This window comes from Poecilia latipinna, unplaced genomic scaffold (assembly GCF_001443285.1).
Source record: "Poecilia latipinna isolate Pla-1442-1.1 unplaced genomic scaffold, P_latipinna-1.0 Scaffold540, whole genome shotgun sequence".
In the NCBI taxonomy this organism is placed as follows: domain Eukaryota; kingdom Metazoa; phylum Chordata; class Actinopteri; order Cyprinodontiformes; family Poeciliidae; genus Poecilia; species Poecilia latipinna.
The window spans coordinates 227,097-247,525 of NW_015113156.1; the positions used below are offsets into that span (position 1 = coordinate 227,097).

Below are 20,429 nucleotides of genomic sequence, written 5' to 3' on the forward strand. Positions count from 1 at the left end.
AAAAAATTGCGGTTTTTTTTTTTTAATTTTTTTAATTAACCCTTTTGATAAAAAAAAAAAAAAAAAAAAAAAAAAAAAAAAAACGGTTTGTGCCTAAATACTTTTACACCCTGAAACCTCACCTTCTCAAGTAAATCTGGTGATTGGAAGTCAAGGGGAATAAAATCAAATGAATCTATCAAGATTTGCATAAATAGAGAAAACTTTCCAGAATGTACTATTCGTGTTATCAAGGATACAATCAATGATGCAGCCTCCCTGAATGTTCCCGTTCTGTGAAAAGTGGAGCTGTATGAACTTCCCGAAGCGACTGGAGTTGTTGTTGTAAACGGTCTTTGCGTTCCCAAAGGCTTCCATGATGGGGCTGCGGACGGAAAAAACACAAAATAATGCAGATCAAACGTTGCTGTGCATTTTCACTAACAGGACGGACTCCTCAGGAACGGAGACTTTGACTAGACGTAGTTGCCGATATGCATCTGAATCTTGTTTGGACGTAGCTTTATGATGAAGTCATTCAATTTGTTTATCGTTGATGTCAAGAACCCGTATTTTATCTAAGTGTGACCTGTCAATGTGAACCTGAGGAAAACATTTAAACCCCAAGTTGCCTCCTAATCTGTGTGTAAAGGTGTGAGTTTGAATGTGGAACTAGTGTAAAGATCTTTTACTAAAAAAACTGTCATTTTCTTATTCAAAGGGGTTCTTAAACGTTTTGTCTTGACTCATGTTTAGTATTTAATGATTCAAATTGGAGTCAGGATTCTAACATTATAAAGAACTGGACTGAGCCACAGTATTTTAAAACCCATCAATCATCTAATTTAGGAGTAATTGCTTAATAAATGTGATGACATCCCTTTACAAGGATGAAGAATCAAAACATCCTCGTAGTGGCATCACATTTACAAACCTGTTAAGGCTGAATTAAATACAACAAAAGTAGACAGAATTATTATTTTTTTTTTTAAATAGGGTTACAAAAGTAACCATTTGTAACTTTTTGCTATAAAGTTACAGTCACAAAAATGCAAGCACCTTGAAATGCATTGCTACAAAGTTCATTCTAATCACTAAATGCTTTGAAAACTCTTGTGTCCTGGTCTAAAGGATGAATCTGTGCATATCAGTTCAAAGATTTCGGGTTGGGAGGGAGTGCGGGGGGCGATTTGTTTCTTCAGTACCTGCTCTGGACGAGTGCCTGCTCCACCCGGGTGGTCCGCTCCGACAGAGGAGTACCAGACGAGTTCTGACTCATCACTGAGAGGAACTTCAGCAGCAGCTTGGTGCTCTCCGTTTTCCCAGCACCGCTCTCTCCGCTGAAGATAAGCAGACAGAACGTGTTTTTTGACTCATAATGTTGCTCATCACGCACATTGCCTTGATGGAAAGCCCTCCAGATGAGTGGCTTATTTCACAGGGTAGCCTTCACCGACCTGATGAGAACACACTGACTGTCGTGTCTCTTCCACAGGCAGCGGTAGCACTCGTTGGCCACAGCAAAGATGTGAGGAGGCAGCTCCCCCATCTGGTGTTTGCTGTACAAATCGACCGCGGTGGAGTCGTACAAGCCTGCTATCTGTTGGTAAGGATTTACTGCTGCCAAAATTGAACCTATGTTGGTCTACAGGAAGGTGAAAGGAGAAAGCAGAAAGACATGAATTACTGAAATACAACAAATTGCAAGAGAAAATGCTCGGCATTTGGAAATTTTGCATCTCTTAATACTTGGTCAACTCTTGTGCTTTAGTACCATTAACTTGTTCCACTAGCTCTGCAGATAACACTTCCTCTGATACGACTTCCAAAGTCGGTGACACTTTTCAGCTACCCATTGTGGCCTAGTTTGTTAGGCTGCTAATATTTTAGGATCCACTGGTCCTGCTCTTCTAGTGCGCTTTGGGGAAAGTGCCTCTTCAAAGTGTGTTTCTGGGTCATCATGCCACAATGCTGACATTCTGCAGGACATACTGGGACGACGCTCTGAGATGAGATTACAAGATAGGATTTCCAAACAACAAAAAAATTCAAATGCACCATGTGATTATTTTTTTTATAAACTCTGCAGGGTTTCTGCAGAATCTCAGAGTTTGGCTGTAAAATCAGTCCTGACATTTAGAGCAGATAAGACAAACAAACAAGGAATTCAGTTATAAATACCCCAATGACATATGAGCTACAAGCCTGAAGAGTAAATATCTGAAGAAAAATGGGATTTATGTCCTTTAAGTGAGTTTGTGCAGTAACTTTCCATCGGTATAATTCAGTTTTTCATGTTGAATCGATATGCAGAGTTAGACAGCCTCCTTCTTCCACCAGCGCACTTTATCCCGGCTCAAATCCACATATATGCCTTCCCTCCTAATGTAAAAACACAAGTGGGCTCACTGGTTGTAACTCACATAGATGTTGTCTTTCTGGTAGCGCAGAAAGAGGTTGTGCATGATGGCAGCTTCATGCAGCTCTGCCAGTGTGGACATGTCCTCGACTCCATTGATGCTGCTGGGGTGCATCGGGTACACCGTGTCTCTGTTCAGCTCCTCTCTAGGTAGACAGATCACCTGCGTCGGCACATGAGCAAAAATGCATTTAGCTTTAGAGAAAACAAGAAACTGCTGCATATTGACAATGTTTATTGTTCAAGCCATTGCAGCAACAAAAGGTGGCACTTCATATTTGTCATCTCGGCTGTTAATCTATATTTATCTTAATTTTAGACCTAAGAAGACACAGCACTGTGTGATCCAAATTCTTTTTACATTAACCTCAATTATTAACATATTTTGCCCTAAAATACAGAGAAATATAATCAAATACATATTGAAAAAAAACCTTACTACTTCTGACAAAAAAACAACAAAAAAAAAAACGGTTATGCTCAGTAGTCTGAAAAGGGGACCATAAATTATGTCTGAAATGTACATGTTACACACAGGCATTTTCTTTTATCTAGTTTCAATTCTCCAAAACAAATTCAAACAAATATAAAGATAGACAACATATAATATAAACCAAAGTAAACACTAGGATTTTTTTATTCATCCATCTCTTTCAAACTGCTATGCAAGTTTACCCATGTGTATTCAGAAAAAAAAAAGAGAAAACAAAAAGCTAATCCCCATCTCTGGATTTGTTGTTTTCCTCGGTTGACCTCTGAGTAGATGATTTCAGCGCCCCCGTGTGGTTGAATTTAGACCTCTCTGGTACATTCATCATATAAACCAGTAGTAGCTGATTCAAAAGACGAAGGTACTGAAAGGTAAATAACGTCTGCTCATCACTGACAGGTTTTATGCATGAATAATATGCTGCATGGTAGAACATGAACGTCTGCTGTGGAACAGTCTCCAACACAAATTCAAAACTATGCACCCTGATATTAAAGGTCTTCAATGGAATAGAGGGTTTTTGATTGAAAAAATGAAAATCCAACAAAACAGACCCAGGCAAGAACATGCAGGCTCCACACAGAAAGGGCCCGGTGAACTGAGATTCAACCTTTTCACTTTAAGAAGACACCATTGTTCGGCTACAAACTAATATGAAATTGCACACCCTGTTAAGCAATGGATATCTTTGAGAAATTATGCCAGAGTTGAAGAAATACACCATCAGTGAGATTGGCGGTGGTAGAACAGTTGCGATGGTTTATCATTTTTCTGGTTTCACCTCCACATTCTTCCGCCCGTATCAATGACACGCCGATGCACAAGCTCAAACAGGAATGACTGAGGTGAAATAAAGACAATGCATGTATAGCCTGTCTGTACCTGCTGACACAATTCACCCTTCATTCACCTTTTAGATTCTCCATTGAGTCTCTGTTAAGCAAATCTCACGCCATGTGACTGATGTAACATCGCAACGTAGGTGGAGCAGTGAAATGAACTTTTCAATGTGCGATGGATGAAGAATTGAGGGATTTCTTATTGTCGCCACAGAATTCTCCACAAATTTAGAGAAACATCCACATCAACCAACAGCCATCCACAAAGAGTCTTGTGGACTTAGTGGCTAACAGCACTAATGTCCCAGAGATAAGATAAAAGGACAGACAGACCACTGCTGTGTTGGCCACTTGATGGGAAGACGGGTCCAGATCGATACTGATGGACTTGAGGCTGGGATTGTGGCGTCCCAGAGCATTACTGCAGGCTGCACTGGCATATCCAAGTGTCTCCCAATTGGGGGGGAGGCATTTCAGGGAACTGCTGAGTCAGCCAGCAAGAATAGGCTGCTGAAGAGCTGACGATGGTTTCAATCAGTTGATTTGCTCAAGACAAAATGAATAGGTCTGGGCTTTAGCGATTATTCTGTAATGGATGAATTATGTTTGAATTTGATTCAGGAAGACCACAAGGTACCACAAGCGTGTATCAAAACATTTTTAACCACACGGGGGAAGAAGGAAAAGTGACAGTGCACACATAATAAATTCAAGGCTTGTAAAATCAATATCATTCACCAGACATGGAGCAGCTCATTTCCAGACAGCCAATAAATGCCTGGTATTGACTTCTGTTTATGCTTTTAATTGGCATTCACGACCAGAATAGGCATAAAAAACAGTCCAGCTGCAGTTTGCTGCTTGAATAAGTGCAGACATTAAATTTACTAAAAAAACACATAGTGGTTTTACCACCACTTAGTGGTGCTAAAATCTTATTAAGGAGTAGGAAACATAAGACTGAATTTAAAAAGACAAATAAAACAACAAAGGTCTCAGATAGAATCATAAAAATGGTGCAAATATAAAGAAAAAAAATCATTTTTATGCTATTGTTATATATTCTTTTGCATTTCTTATTGACAAATTCAGATTAGTTGGTATTAGCTGGTCGAAAATGTAAGAGTATTGTAAGACAGCAACATCTTTTCCCCAGCATGTTGCTGTCCACTGATAGCAAACTGGCAAAAAGAAGACTTTTTCACTTTTTTCCTCACTTGCAAAGCAGATAAATTTGTCTCTTTGTAAATGTTCTGAGTTGCAAAAGACACTCCATTTCCAGTCAGCATGTCTCCTGTAAGGCAGCTGACTGTAAGTTGGCTACTTAAGCAGATAGTCCATCCAATTATTCATCTGGACCTGATTATTTTATTTATTACTCAATAAAAACAAAATGACAAAGGGTTTCTGTGTAGTAAGCACTTGCACACTGACAAATCTAAGTCAGTTTTCAAGCCAAAATAATATACAACTTCTGTAAGGAGACAGCTCTAAAACGGCAATGATTTGAATATTACATTATCATCAGCAAATGTTCTTAGTTTTATGCTTTGAATTAGAGCAATGAGGTCAGTTTATATGTTTGGGATTTAAATATTTTTGTAAATGTGTCAAATCCTCTACCATGGAGCAGATTAATAGTTACATGATAAGATATAGATCTGTTTAATGAATTTTTAAAAAGTTATTCAAAGTAATAAAAAATATACATCAATTGGAGAATGGACATGAGCTGAAGAAAAATAATCACAACAACATCAATATCGTGAGTTGCTCGACGTTTTTGTTATTAACACAGTTCAGAAAATGGTGAAAAAAATGTGGCCTGTGGGAGTGATCTCATTTATCCAGCATAATCTGGGAGATCTCCAGCAAACATGTCCATCCACAATCTGATCCAACTCCACACCCTCAAAAATGGCCCAGAATCACAGCAGCACCCAAGTGACTAATAAAAACAGATGCCTGGAAGAATAGTTGTAAAACAAAAACATGTTTTGATTTAATTGTATTTTTTTGCAAAAAAAAAAAAAAAAAAAAGCCTCATGAGACAAATAAATCTTAAGTGCTGCTATAAAAACCTACGTTCTTACATGACTTGGCATTGATGAAATATTAGGATCACAGTGTTGAAGTCTGGTGATGAGGAACGATCTTTTCAACAAAAACTGAACAGAACAATTGCTGCGGCTAAAAGTAGCATTTACTGTATAACAGCATGCTCTGGTCGTTTTAATATTTGGTCAAATTGTACTACCACTGGGTCATTTTACACTTACTTGGATCGTTAAAAATATTTTCTATAATCTACTAGAAATCTAAGCATAGACTGAAGGAGTAAGGAATTATGTGACTCCAATAAACAACTATTAGTCAGTACAGGTGCTCAGAGATGTTTTGGTTTGATCTGGAGTCATAAGTTATTATAACTCATTACAGCAAAGGAAATGTTGTGAAACAATTTGGAAAGAGTCAAAAAGACTTGGAGTGAAAAGTAACATGAACATAGAACCTGGTAAATAAAGACAGTGATGTATTTTCTGTTAACATTAACTGGATTCAGATATTAACTGGGAATGGTTCAGCAGCAGAAACCCGTGTGAGTTTCTTTTAATGCATCAATCCTTCTGTTGCTCGTAAATGTAACCATTCACCAAAATCTCTCGATTCCGTACTTGAGAATGAAAATTATTTGCACATAAAACCGTCTGCTTTTCTTTGGAATTATGTCATTCATTGGATTTAATCATCATTATCCTGGGTTGCCTAAAAAGGGAGCATAATTACATTGTTTTTATCCATTTATGTGGGAAGAAATGGCAACAGAATTAAGATTTTAATTTGCTTCTTCTTTACCCAACACAGTATCAAACAAACCGCATAGACTTGATGATACTTCCACTGTCTGTCAGCATTCCTTACAGTTCTCAAGCATAAAGTGGCATTAGGTTCACCAGCAGCAAAGATGAGGATAGAAAACGCTAACAGGCAAGAGTTTGCTCTTAGTTTCAGCTCAAGTTTCAGGAATAAGTAGTAGAAACTCAGATGACTCCTGAATATTTCTCTGCACGCACAACAACTTTGCTTATATATTAAGCTTATTGCCTCATAAAACTAGCTGACAGGAAAACAAATGAACAGGAAACAACCATGAAGCCCTGCGATGTTGTCTACTCTTTCACGGCACTCATAAGGGAGGAACAACAGCTTGTTAAAGTATACTCTCCATTAAAACAAAACAACACTGACATTTTAATAGAATTGTATGCAATATTGCAAGACAAAGAGGAGCTTAATTGTGGAGTAGAAGGAAAATTGCACACTGCTTTAAATTCTTTTTAAATGAAAATCTGAAAAGTGTGGCACACATATGTCAGTCCCCTTTACTATGATGCCTTTAGATAAAGTCCAGGGCATCCAATTGCCTTCAGAAGTTACATATTTCGTAAAAAGGATCCACTTGTGTGTGGGTTAAGCTATATTTCCATTAAACTGTAATGAACATTTTGAGCAGACTTTTAAAATGTCACAAAAAAAGAAAATGTGAATTAGGTATGTTTCCATCTACTGGTAGAAAATTAGAAATTGAAAAATTAAAGAAAGCAATTAACCGCTGAAATGAGCAATGACCCTTAATCTACAGCATGAGCCATGTAAAGTTTTAGATCAAAGCCTTTTCAGGTGTAGGAATGGTCCAGTCAAAGTCCACCCCTCAATCCCACTGAGAGTCAGTGGTGCGACTTGTGGACTGATATTCTCAGAAGCTGCTGGTCTAATCTGACTGAGTCTGAGTAATTTCAAAAACAAAAATGAACAGAAAGATGTGCAAAGCTGGTAGAGACAAACATCAAAAGACAAACATCAAAAGACAAACATCAAAAGACAAAATCATTGACTCCTGGGGGCTGACTGCAGATTTTTATCTGAAATAATTTTTAAAAATATCTGTTTGCTTCCAAGTTTATGTGTTGCTTTGTGTTAGTCTATCCCATAAATCCCAATAAAATACATTGACAGCAGCAGTGGACATGTGATAAAATGTAAAACAAAGTTCAAGACGTTCAAATGACTTCTTTCTTTAGAAGTCATTTGAACGACTTCTTTCTTTAGCAGAAAGAAGTCAGGCTAATGTTTGTAGTTAAAGTAGAATACTTTATAATCAGCTTTTATAAGAGACAGAGCACATTGTGTGTGAAAATGCCTCTAGACCACAGCGTAAACCCCTAAAAAAACGCCACTGTTCAGATTTCACAGTGTGACCCCTCAGGGACTGTTACATGTCCAAAACATCAGGGATAACATTCGTGGAAAGTCGAACTGGAATTTCCAACATCAAAAGGGTTTCATTTTTCTCCGTTTTGCCTTAGAGGGGGTCTTAGTTTCACTGTGGGTTACAGCCCAGTGAGATGGGTTGCTCAACTCAGTCACTGTAGATTGTCAATAGTTCTTCTTCATCTTAATACAGTTCACTGAAAATATCACATTTATTGAACAGGATGGGATCTTTTAAATTGTAATTTTCAACAAGCGAAAATGGTTTCATTAGAACCATAATAACTAGTTCTACCACCAATTTACAAACAAATACATGAGAAACGCAAATCCAACTGTAAAAAAAAATAAAATAAAATACAAATTTAATTAGCTGTTCGAGAACTACCCACGTGTCACAAGTTAGACGAGCGTTTGAAATCAGAGTTGGTGTAGTAGCAGCCAGAGACTGCTTCAGGCCATTTACAACTACATGTGATTTAGGATTGAGTGGTGAAGTTGTTTACTGCACTGTTCGATTCTTTCCAAACTGTGTTGACACTGGAAAGCTGGTAACCTCCGCTGCAGAGCACGTGGCTGCACACGTGACAGAAAATTACATGTTTGTAAAGTTGGGGATGGTGGGGTAGTTTGTGTTGATCAAAATTATGATTTAAATATTCAAAAACAAAGGACAATTCAGTAAAAATGGAGAAAAATTCAGCATCTAATCATTTATGAACACTGTATATATTTATTTCTAAATATATGGTAAATAAATTTATTTATAAATAAATTAGCACATTTATTTTCATTCATTTCCTCTATTTTCTATTACCTTCAGCATCTGGTGCCCTAAAAGTCAATATCTGATGTGCATTAACAGCATTTAGCAGTTTAGTCATCTTTTTTATTTTTGTTTGTTTTTGATAAACAATAAATAAGTAAAACATTTTAAGCTGTAGCACTACAGGTAACTAGAGGTAATTAGAAAACGTATGCATGCATGTTTTTTTTTTTTTTTACAACATGCACTTCCAGAACAAGTTAAAACGCAATAAACTGTGCAAAAATCTACAGCTGCGCCTCAATAAAAACAAAATTCTGCACTTAAACTTTTTTGGAGACGGTGATGTTTTTGTCCTTTTGTTCGCTCTTCTCTGAAGCCCCACCCTGCTGCTGCTGCTTTGTTCACCCAGCCCCACTTAATATTCACACATACTGTAGGTGGAGTCAGGCTCTTCCTTCTCAGACATGCTTCCTATAAATTCAGCCCTTTAGGAGGGACACGTGGACAGACACAAACACTAACAAACACAGTCTCTCTTTCTTTGTCTTCCTCTTTGATTTTTAAAAGTGTTTCTGACTGCCCTCTGTCTTACAGTGAATCCATCTGCTGCAAAGGGGATCCCACCCAGACCCAGGAGGAAAATGAAAAGATGGAGGGAGTGTGTAAGAAAGACATAATGACGGTAAAAAAAAAAAAAAAATACAATTAAAGCTGCCACAGAAAACATTTTGTTAAAATTTTTACCAATACGTTCAGAAAGACAGACGCAAGAAATAAGTTTGTCGCTTTAGTCATGAGTGGACATAAAGACTCGGAGTGATTAAAGCGGGGGGCCTTCGATGACCCGTTTTAACCACAACCTGTGTGCTAGAGAACTACGACAAAAAAAATTAAAATAAAAAATGAAAGCATCCAAACATCTTTAATTGAGACCAAGTTTGATGTAAATAACATATAATTAAAATTATATACTGTTTTTGCACATGAAAAAGCAATTATTATTATTATTTAGGTGTAATCAAATGATGTAACTTTTATGAAAAAAGCCTTTAAACGGGACTCGTTTGCTTTTTCTTTTCTTAACGCAAACTACTTTGAGAATAATACACACACTGTTAATCCAGCTGGGTAAGAGTCACAGTGCCATACGGCCTCACAAGACATGCATGGTAACATGCATGGTAACTGAAAGGGGTTAGGTCTGCAGTACACAATGTCAGGACTTTACTGAGAACATTGGTTCTATAGAACTCTGTTTGGTTCCCAAAGTGCTGATAAATGTCTGAAAAATGCCAGATCAGGAACAGAGGATCACATGAGGTCAGTGGAGGATCCTGAAGATGGAGATGAGATGTTGTTCAGTCTTGCATTCCTCTCATTCTCACTACAGAATCTTTTTACTTGGAAGCAGCAGAGGAGTCCATATGTTTGGCCTGATAACCAAAATGCTCTGCTCAGATGTTGCAATCGCACGAGACATTCCAGCACCAGGTCAGATTCAAAAGTCCCTCCCCAACCCCCACTTCCTGTCACAGAAACATCAACATTAACCCACCGTTAGAGTTTAGGGTCCTAACTCAGGGTATTGAGATTCTTTTCTACTGTGCCCACTCACACTCCAGATATTTTCACCACTCACCACATCATAAAGCATCCCAGAATGCCGCATGGATGAATAAGTTTGCTCTGGTTCACTAATCATTTTATATTCAAACCTTCCTGGACACCCAAGGCTGAGAATGCAGCACATTACCACAACTACTGTGCAATAACGTATTTACAGTACATGACTAACGAGCTTCCAAGCAAGCATGCTTCAGTTTTTTTACCATCAGAGTGACGAACACAGATAATTTGTTTGTGTGCAGACGAGTGAGAATTTGAGCCACTTGAGATCAATGGGTTCGCCTCGTAAGAATAAAATAAGGGCGTCTTGTTCAGATATTCTCCACAACTAATGTTCACTCAAAGCATCTCACAGCAAGAGATTTCAGAATTGAATTTAAAGTGCACAACAGAAAGAGAGAGAGAGAGAGAGAGAGAGAGAGAGAGAGAGAGAGAGAGAGAGAGAGAGAGAGAGCACGAGTATGTTGGGAGAAAAAGATGTGCTTGGTAATATGTTTTTTGTTTACATTATGTTAAGTATCTCTTATTATGGCCAGAAAAAAGGCACAGATGGTGTCTCTTATTTACATCAACTCATTTGCCTGAACAAAACCACAGGAAATACAAAGTTAGAGTGTTTTACAAGTGACTGCAATTAAACATGTGTTCCAAATGAACCACTTTTGCCTTCTGCGTAAAAAAAACTTTACCATATGTGAATGAGAGCAGCTGTTTTAGATAATCAGGCATTCTAAGCTACAGGTTATGTAGCAGTTTCCCAGCAGTTTCCATGTCTGGAAACTGCTGGGATTTTCAGATGTTGATTGCATCAAGTGTTTAGATGAGCCCACCTAGAACCCTTGAATCCTCTGTAGCTGTCGTATGGAGCTGTGATTTTGTCATGCTGTCAAAAATGATTGCAGTGAACAGGGTAAGTAGCTCACAGTGCTATCCACATTTTAATTACTCTGTCAATGCATGTGTAGAAGAAAGTCTGCAGCCACGTGTTCTGCAGTAGAGTACTTCACATCTCCACTGAGGTTATTCCAGAAACAGTTAATCGTCAAGTTCATGAAAACTTCTACTCCAGTCTTGGACAAAAGATGTTATGTGTTCTGGCAAATGGTGCTACCAAAGCCCTGGTTTTTGGGTACCGATGCTCTCAGTAGCCATAAAGCAATGAGCTGGTGCAGTATGTGCCAGGTCTAAGTTGACTCGGAGCTACGATATAACCAAATATATAGTTGGGAGTATATAGTCAGAACTGATGTTTCCTGAGATCCACTCGTCTGTGATCTGTGTATTCAGAGTGAAATTCCTGTTCCTGTTTCCGGGCCAGATACCAAACCTTCCTCTTTATAATACTGATCTATTGTTGTCCAGGATTAGCCTCAACGCTGGGATGTCACCCACAGGCTCGATGGCGGTCTAAAAGTCATCAACAACTTTGTTTGCGTCTCACTAAACAGACTGGAATGTGTTATTCAGGAAGTTCAGTGTCCAACTTTTGCCAGCGTCCAGAAGGCAAACATCTTGGACTGAATAAACAAAACTCCCACATGGTTATTAAAGCAAAATGTTGGGGTTGTTTTCTTTGAAGTAATATTTACACACTGAACAAACAGAGATGGGTCAAAAAGTGGAAGATAATCAGACATTGTGTCAGTATTGGATGACAATGGAGAGGAAGTTGTTGAAGCTCAACACACCACAATCCCCTGGCATGGCATGAAGGTTAATGTTTAATAGCATGTTGAGGCAACAGTCTGGGTCAGTGTCAGGCTGCATATTAATGTGATAGAGGAAAAGTATTGTGTGGTGCATGTAGTCTGTGAATGTCTTTGCTAAATATCCCTCCCAAAAAATCAGGAATGCATTTCCCAAAGTTAGGAGTAAGACCCCACTTTGGGGCTCAAATCAGCAAAATATACTAATGTCAGCTGTTAATAGTGTTATGTGGTCATAATACTCCCATTTAACTCAGTTTCTAGTACTTCTTGTATACTTGTATAGCATATAAAAGCAGCATTTGGAGCCACAGCTCTCTAAAAAAAGGCTCTGTGATCAAGTATTAGTCATCATAGGGCATGAAAATGAATATAGCTATTAAATATAATACATTATGACATAGACAAGTCTTTCTATTTTATTTATTTATTTCTTTTTTCAGCTGTATTCAACCGACTCTGAATGATTGCATTGTGCTGTTCTGGTGAGTTTGCCAATTTATCCAGCCTATCTTCTATTTTTTTTATCTGAAGCTCCACTGAAAATGGATAAAAGTGATGAGAATTTTCCATGAATTTGTCACGGCATGAACAAATTTCACTGATCTGAATTATTTTTTGTAGATAGTGGCTGGAGGGGGATGCATTTCTTGTGAACCAGTGCTATATAAGTAGCATTAACTGGACTAAACTGAACCTATTACTGCAAGAACATCTATGCCCGTAGTTGTATTCCCACACATTGTTTCTTGATACTTCAAACTTTCCCACCATCTTTCATATTACTTTCTCTATCACAAATAGAAAGAAGGAATAATAGTTGGCGTAGGACAATTGTTAGCATGATGGCCATATGGTACTCCTGTAAGTCTAAATCCTGTGAACAGAAGTCATTTTAACCTGAGTCTGAAAACTCGTCGACTATTATGCATTTAATGACACTTTGCACACACACAAAAAAAAACTCCGCAAACTTGTTATTGACTTCTTCTGATTAGCAGCATCTGACATACAGACTTCTATCTGTGAGCCTTCGTCTCAAACAGGATTTCCTCCAGACACAAAGACTGCTGCACACTGCCAGGCAGATAAGCTCAGCTCAATGACTTGTCAGTGGGACTTCATTCCTGTCATTCTTACTTACTTACTTACTTACAAAAGGTGTTGATCGCACAGCAGAGCCATCAAATGAAACACATACAGTAAAACAATCAGCTCAGTAAGCACACATGCACAATGGGTAATTTCCTCCTCACATTATAACAAAACTGAGCGGAAATGCTTGATTCACACAATGCGTTGAAGCTGCAGCTTGGACGTTAAGGTGCATTTTTGCTTTGTGGTGCACTTGAAGTAACTTTTTGCAAGTCATATTGCAAGTGGACCAGGTCATTAAGCAGCAAGATATGAAGAGGGAAAAAAAATCATTTCACCTTCCCGTAGTCAGATGTGAGAACCAGGGACAAGTCATCAGAAGAGCTGACAGTGGAGGGAAGGAGCTGCTCCTTATGTCTCAGCCAGACGCGGGCTCCCTGAAACACAAAACAAATCAACATAATATACTTAACATATACACACAGCGTCTGGCCTTAAAGTTTTAGGGATTTTTGCATAAAGTTATGTTAAGAATAATACCTTCTGATTGTACTTTTTCTATTCCCACACTTACACGGGACAAATCTGACACATCGAAGGATGAAAGATTTACTTGGAAAAGGTCTTCAACTTTAGGTCACGTCAGACATTTTACTACAACTGCTAAGCTACGGCTTTGATTCATCCAAACTATCGTCAAAGAAGCTTTAAAGATAAAACCTTTCACTTACGGTTGGTTTATGAGGAAAATATAAGATTACAAGCCCCAAAACAGCCATATTAGTAATAACCAGTAATGTTAAAAGTGTTCATTTAAGAACACTTTGAACATTAAACTACACATTTTTGCTAATGTATTAAAGTAATCCTAGCTATGATATACTTTATAGTGAATAAATGAATTAACTGACAAAAATGAACAAATCAAATTAGTTTAATCTGAATCCATCTTGATTTGTGAATCGTCTTAGAAACAGACAGAAATGAAATCCTGCTTTTAAACTTTTTTCTGCACTCTATCTCATTTGTCATGTTTTTACCTGCTCAACCTTTTCCTACCTATATTTCCCACATGAAACTTTCCTCTGTAATATAGACGTGAAACAAACTTAAGAGTTAATGTCTATGGAAAATGTCAGTTTGGACTTAGCTTGTGCCATTTTACAGAGAAGAAATTGAATGTGTTGTGTCTAGATGTGGAAAGCTGGTTCAGACACACCGTAAAACTCTTTTTTTTTTTTTTTTTTTAAATATGGCCCTATAAATGCCTTTATTAAAAAATAAGAGAACATCATTCTGGAAACAAGAGCCAAAATAACCCATATTCATTTTTTTTTTTTCAAATGGTCAAGGAATTGACAGAATGTCAGAGAAAAGTCAGCATTTAAAGTCTAAAAAACCAAAACTTCCATAAATCCTGAAAATATGTTGCTCAAGTCAGATTTAGAAGATCACCTAAAAGTAAGACTCCTTGGAGTTAGAGTGCAGAATGCAGTATCATTTTATGAGTATGGTTTTAGCTGAACACCTATGTCAGAGTCAGACCCCCCTCACAAAAAGCTCGTCTCCAACCAACCGTCAATCATCAGAAGTGCTGCCGATGAGGCGGTCGGGGGAGCGTGGAGCGTAAATGAATTGTGTGTCCGACAGAGCATAAAAACTGAAAAGATCAATATGCATGGATTCCACTAGGAAACCTTAGACGAGGTCACCACTTCCAGACATCAATCCTCATTAACAATTAACAACAGGCTGCCATGGCAGCGTACAGTCTCATCCATGGAGTGTATGAGAGGAACTATCAGGACGGTCCTCCGTGATATGATTTGATGCTTTAGGAACAATTGCTGCTTGTGGAGTTATTCTGTTACAAAATCCAATAAATGCATTTCCTTAACAGTTCAAAGAGAAGTTTGGTCTTGCATCTTTGTTTGACACTTCAAATTTAGTCCTGCTCTTTAGACAAAGCACTGATGTCTTCATGCCGCCCTCTTCCATCAAGCCTTCTTTTTGTTTTTTGTTTTTTTTGCTTACATCAGGCTAATGAAGCAGAGCTAAAAGTGGCCATCAGGCCTCAGGGGACGGCAGCCAGTGGGATGAAGAGGGTCCTATAAATTAAGAGGCGGGTGAGGTGGGGGGAGGGGGGAAGGAAGGGTGTGGGCAGCTGATAATGTCCCGCCTCCTATTGTGTTGAAAAGGAGACAAACACATGTGTAATGGAGGTGCTCCTCAACACGTGGCCTCACAGTGACACACAAGTTCAGTTTCTTCATTACATGATTAGTGAGCTCCACATTGGGGGTGGGGTGGGGGCCGACAGTATCGGCCTGGTACCATCTCACTGTGCAAGGCTGGAACCTTTAAAAGCTGCTTCACGTGAGACAAGCGAGGGGATTAATCGAGCTCCCTGCGAGGATTTGAAGTAAATCTTTTGCTGTTATATAACTGTGGAGAGGAGGAGTTTAAAGCAAGACTTAAATTGTTTAACTTTCCATCCTGCTCAGGTTCTTTGTGTCAGTTATTCTGGTTACAAAAGATGAAAATATGTTGTAACACTGAATATCATAAGACAAGCAGGCAACAACCGTGGGCAAGTGGTAACTTGGAAAGCTTTGGGATGGCTCATGGATTTGTGCTTTCCCGCTCAGCAAATCCAGTGTTGCATCAGTAGAAAATTTCAATCATGCAGACATTTGGGGGGAAAAAAAAAAAAAAAAGTGTGGGTTTTAGGTGGCTCAGTTGCTGAGACAGACCCAGATGTTCTCCGTTCATCTGGAGTTTGTTTTGCCTGCTGCATCTCATGCATCTCATAAATACTTTCAAAATTCATTCATGACAGGAACAGTTGTCAAGTCTGCAAGCGGTACGTCTTCTTGAGAAAATAATTAGGACAGAGGTGCAAGTTATTTTACATTCAGTGCCTTCCAAAGAATCGATATCCATTGTTTTTACGCTACAATCTTTATTTTTGTGTCACACAGAAATGAATAAAGGTGAAAAGATCTGAAAAGTCAGGAGCGCAAAGTGACGTAGAACCACATTTTATTACACGTACAGTTTCAAGTCTTTTAGGTTATTTTGCCACCAGATTTGCACAGCAAGAGACTGAAAATTTAGCAAACTTTTTTTTTGCAAAACTTGTTCAGAGCGTCTGAACAATTTAAACCTTGCCACAGATTTTCAGTTGATTGAACCTGGATTGGACCATTCTAACACACCAGTGTACTTTGGCTGTATTGTACTATCAACATGAAAAGCTTCAGTATGAGTGTGTGTTCAGGATGATGTGCAGTGTTAGATTTTCACTAAACGTTATTGAAAACTTGAATCTTTTTTGCCGCATTTCAACAGAGATTTTCACTTCAAAATATTCAAGTCACATAACATTGATCAAAACTAAAAGAAATTATCTTACATCTCGGTTGAGTCTTAAGTCTGTTGCAGCCTCTAACAAGATATTTAATCAGAATAATTTAAGATAGATTTAAATATTTTCAACTTAAGTAGCACTTTTTGGGGTTTTTGTCCATCTATCTGTCTTTGTATCTCTGAATGTGTGTATGTGTGTGTAAGGAGTCTGAGAAAGGAGGGTATAAAGTCAAGACAAATTGCCTCAGCAACAGCAACAGATGGTCCAAACAAAACTTCCCCCGCACTCGTCTCTCCATCCTCAGGGGCTCCGTCACTAAGTTGGGACAAAGGCTGCTTCGTCTAACCCCGCGTTCGGAAGTTACCCAGGCGGAAATATCTCAAACAAAGGCCAGCTGGGACACAAAGGGGGCACGGGTATCAGCTCGTGTTTTAAAGTCCCCGAGACTTGAATTACCTGCTGCTGATGCTGCATGGCCAACCACTCTATAAAACAGTGACCCGGCAGCCTCTTGCGTGATGATCCCTGGAAAGTACAGCGCACATTTGATAATGAACCAATTGCCTCTGGGTTTAATTACAGGGCGTCATTTGACTCCACTTCTGTGTTTCTTCTAACCAGATGTTTTTAATGGCGGTATTGAAGAAAACTAAGATGAACTGCTGCCACTTCACTTTCAGCTGAACCTCGTCACAGATTTCTGATGCTGTGTGTGTCACCGACCACGTGCAGCAGCAGCAGCAGCAGCAGCAGCAGCAGCAGCAGCGCTGAGGCTGACCCAGTGACAACAGTAACTCGGTCCGCCGCCAACAGGCCTCACAGAAACGTCCCATCGTGCTTTCTGACACAGAAACCACTCTGCCTGAAAGACGTGATGCCGCAGCTCATGGCTTGAGTTTCCACGGCTTGTATGATGACATCCAGCTCAGAGATTTTCTAATGAATGCCACTTAAATATTTAAGGACCTACACAGCACAAGGTGCTACTGCTCTTTCGCTCTCTATTCTTGTCTCTCCTTGTCTCTCTCTTCTCTCTCTTCTCTCTCTCTCTCTCTGCCTGCCATGGCATAAGTTCAGACAGTATCAGGTGATCAGATGAGCCGCAACAAAGGAAAGCTAATTAACTCAACCTGAGTTGGACATGCTTGAACAATTAGTTATGACAGGCTAATTTCTTGGATCACAGTGTGGATTCAGGGAAGTGATGAATGAGTCCCCTGTTTAGTGAACACCATTCAGCAGCTGTGGCTGCTGCAGGGTGAAGCCTGAGTGCACACAGCTGGTTTCCTGAAAAGTATTTTAATTGTAGTGCTTAGATGCGGAGGATCTGCTTCAAATGTATCTGTCAGGGATATTTGTGTGCTATTTTTTTTCTGATACTGAAGAGAGAAAAAATGTTACAGGCATGCAGCACTTCTTTCTACTGAATGGGTCTAATTCACAGCAGTTCTGGACACGCCTTTTTGAGGTCTAGATCCATAGCCTTCCGATCCTAAATTACAATTTATTACACATTTAAAAGCAGCCTTAGCTAGTTGGTCATTTAAAAGCCCAAGACAAGAGCTAAAAATAGCTTTAAACACTGTGTGCAGTGTGCATGTATTGGAACTACTTGGACACTGTGTCATAGTATTTTTAACATCCTATCATTTCTAAATCGAATTACAATTTATTGTATCATACACTTAAAATATATAACACATGCGGTGTGATGGGGGATGCAAACCGATTTCTCAAACCAACCAAAACCTTTTTGACTGTTCGTCTCAACATCTCTTAAATAATTCTAACAAACATACATGAAAATTTGGCAATTCAATCTAACTATTTCTAAGATGATTTATTTGAAATTCATTGATTTTACTTCTCCCGTCACCTTCTGACAGAGTCAGTGTCGACATTTTATGGTGGAGTAGAATATTTCTAGGACTGGTTACCAAAAGCAACCCAAAAATAAGAAGGTAAAAAACAATATGTAGATAGGGATACAGCCTCATTTTTAACTTTCAAAAGCCAATCAAAGAGATTCAGTCTAATGTGTGACTATCTTCCTTTTAACAGCAGCTAGCTGTATTCCAGAGAGGATACTCACACTGTAAGTCCCAGACAAAACATTCTGATTACTTCATTACAAAGAGAAACATTTAAAGTCCATGTCCCTTTACAGACCCTCCATTAGCATGGCTGATCAGGATGTAAGCAGACGAGCCTTACAGTGACCATTCACACCTGGCATTAAAACCTGTCCAGAGAGATTAGACCACAGTTGCCCACTCCACATCTTTAACGATGCTGCCACGTCACAGAGTGGGCTGCCGGCAGAGCAACAAATCATCGGGTCAACTAATGTTTCTGTTGCATCACATGCACACAATCAGTTCAGAGAACCGTTCAAATTTATCTGAGTCGCTTTATTTTTTAGTTATTTAAGCTACAAACTCTTTAGAAGTTTAACTGTTTCACTCAAGAGAGCAAGAAAAATTAAATAAAATAAAAAATCATACTTTAAACAGATTAACATCAACGCACAGATACCAACAAACTACCAGCACATTTAAACAGCTCACTTGCATTCACCTTTACCTTACACACTCACTGCTTCATAAAAGTTCATTTCAAGTCCAAACATACAGAGATTATGTGTTTTTGTGGGTCACTTTCTACCATGGTGACCTGGTTTAAGCAACTCCTAAAAGGATAAAGATAAACTGCACAACTAGTAACCTGAACTCAGTGGTGCTGCTATTAGAGATGGCCTACTTTAGCTGGTCTCACAATACATTCACATATTGTCTACACTCACTTGTTCACGCATGAAACTCAGACGAAGCTATTTTCTCAGAAGAGTAGAAGTTGATGGCTGCGGGCAGGGAGGAACTCCAGTAGCAGTCTGTTTTACAGTGGTTCTGAAAAAGCCTCTGACTGAAGATACTGTAGTTGTATTACAATCTCGTGATTGTTTTCTTGATCTTATGAAGAATAGTTATTTGCACAGTAATTTCCAGATGTGGAAATTAATTGAAATTCTTAATTAATTTTAGTTAATTAATAATGAATCAATATTAATTTCTTAATTAATCACTTTAATTAAGAAATTTAAATGATTGAAAATATTCATTCAATTTTAACTGCATCATATACTGATTTTAAAAACATCAGCATATTTTGAGTGGGTTTACTTAGTTAAAAATTATTTTAAAAACTACTAGTAATATGTTGGACTTATATATATATATATATATACACACTATGGCTGCATTTCATATTGCTCCTATTTACGTGCTATAATCAGATGAATAAACATCTGCTATATTTTGAATCAAACATTATAGACAAACTAAATAAAATAAATTGGAAAACACATTATGCACCCATCCTTCAGGGCAAGTTTGAAACACGAATTGGGAGAAAACGCATACAAATCATTGAGAGCTTTCAGGAAGAACTGGAGAAAGAAATTCAGCTCACTGTCTCAATGGGAGTAAGTTTGAGACAGAAATCTGATCCTTTTACAAAAGCATAAACCAAACTTCATTACCCTGATGGCTGCACATTAGCGTGTGAAGTCATCAGTGTGTGTGTATGTGTGTGCTGTGGTGGTGTGGAGCCACACACCATCTCTGTTAAAGAGAAGGGAGGTTCTCGCAAAATGAGGCCGAGAACCACAAGGAAGAAGATTTACAGGACAGTTCTTTAAATGGTTTGCAAATTTGCAATTTGTTTTGCTCCCAATTCTCCATTTTTTTTTAAAAAAAAAGCGCACTCACGATTATTTTCTGAGTTGGAGAGGCATACAGAAAAAAAAAAAAAAATAAATATATATAAATATATAAATATATATTATATTATTTATATTTTTTTTTT

The 20,429-nt window shown here is 38.3% G+C and overlaps 1 protein-coding gene across 2 annotated transcripts in view; it reads right to left on the reverse strand.

Moving 5' to 3' along the window:
* Positions 1-20,429, reverse strand: part of myo10l3 (myosin X, like 3) — a 79,385-nt gene that overhangs the window by 41,772 nt on the left and 17,184 nt on the right. For both annotated transcript variants that reach the window (XM_015041165.1, XM_015041164.1), the window contains exons 2-7: positions 13,534-13,632; positions 2,403-2,561; positions 1,437-1,624; positions 1,185-1,319; positions 240-364; positions 123-136 (exon numbers count right to left, since the gene is read on the reverse strand). In XM_015041165.1, coding sequence (XP_014896651.1) covers positions 123-136; positions 240-364; positions 1,185-1,319; positions 1,437-1,624; positions 2,403-2,561; positions 13,534-13,632 — 720 coding nt within the window. The remainder of the gene's footprint in view (positions 1-122; positions 137-239; positions 365-1,184; positions 1,320-1,436; positions 1,625-2,402; positions 2,562-13,533; positions 13,633-20,429) is intronic.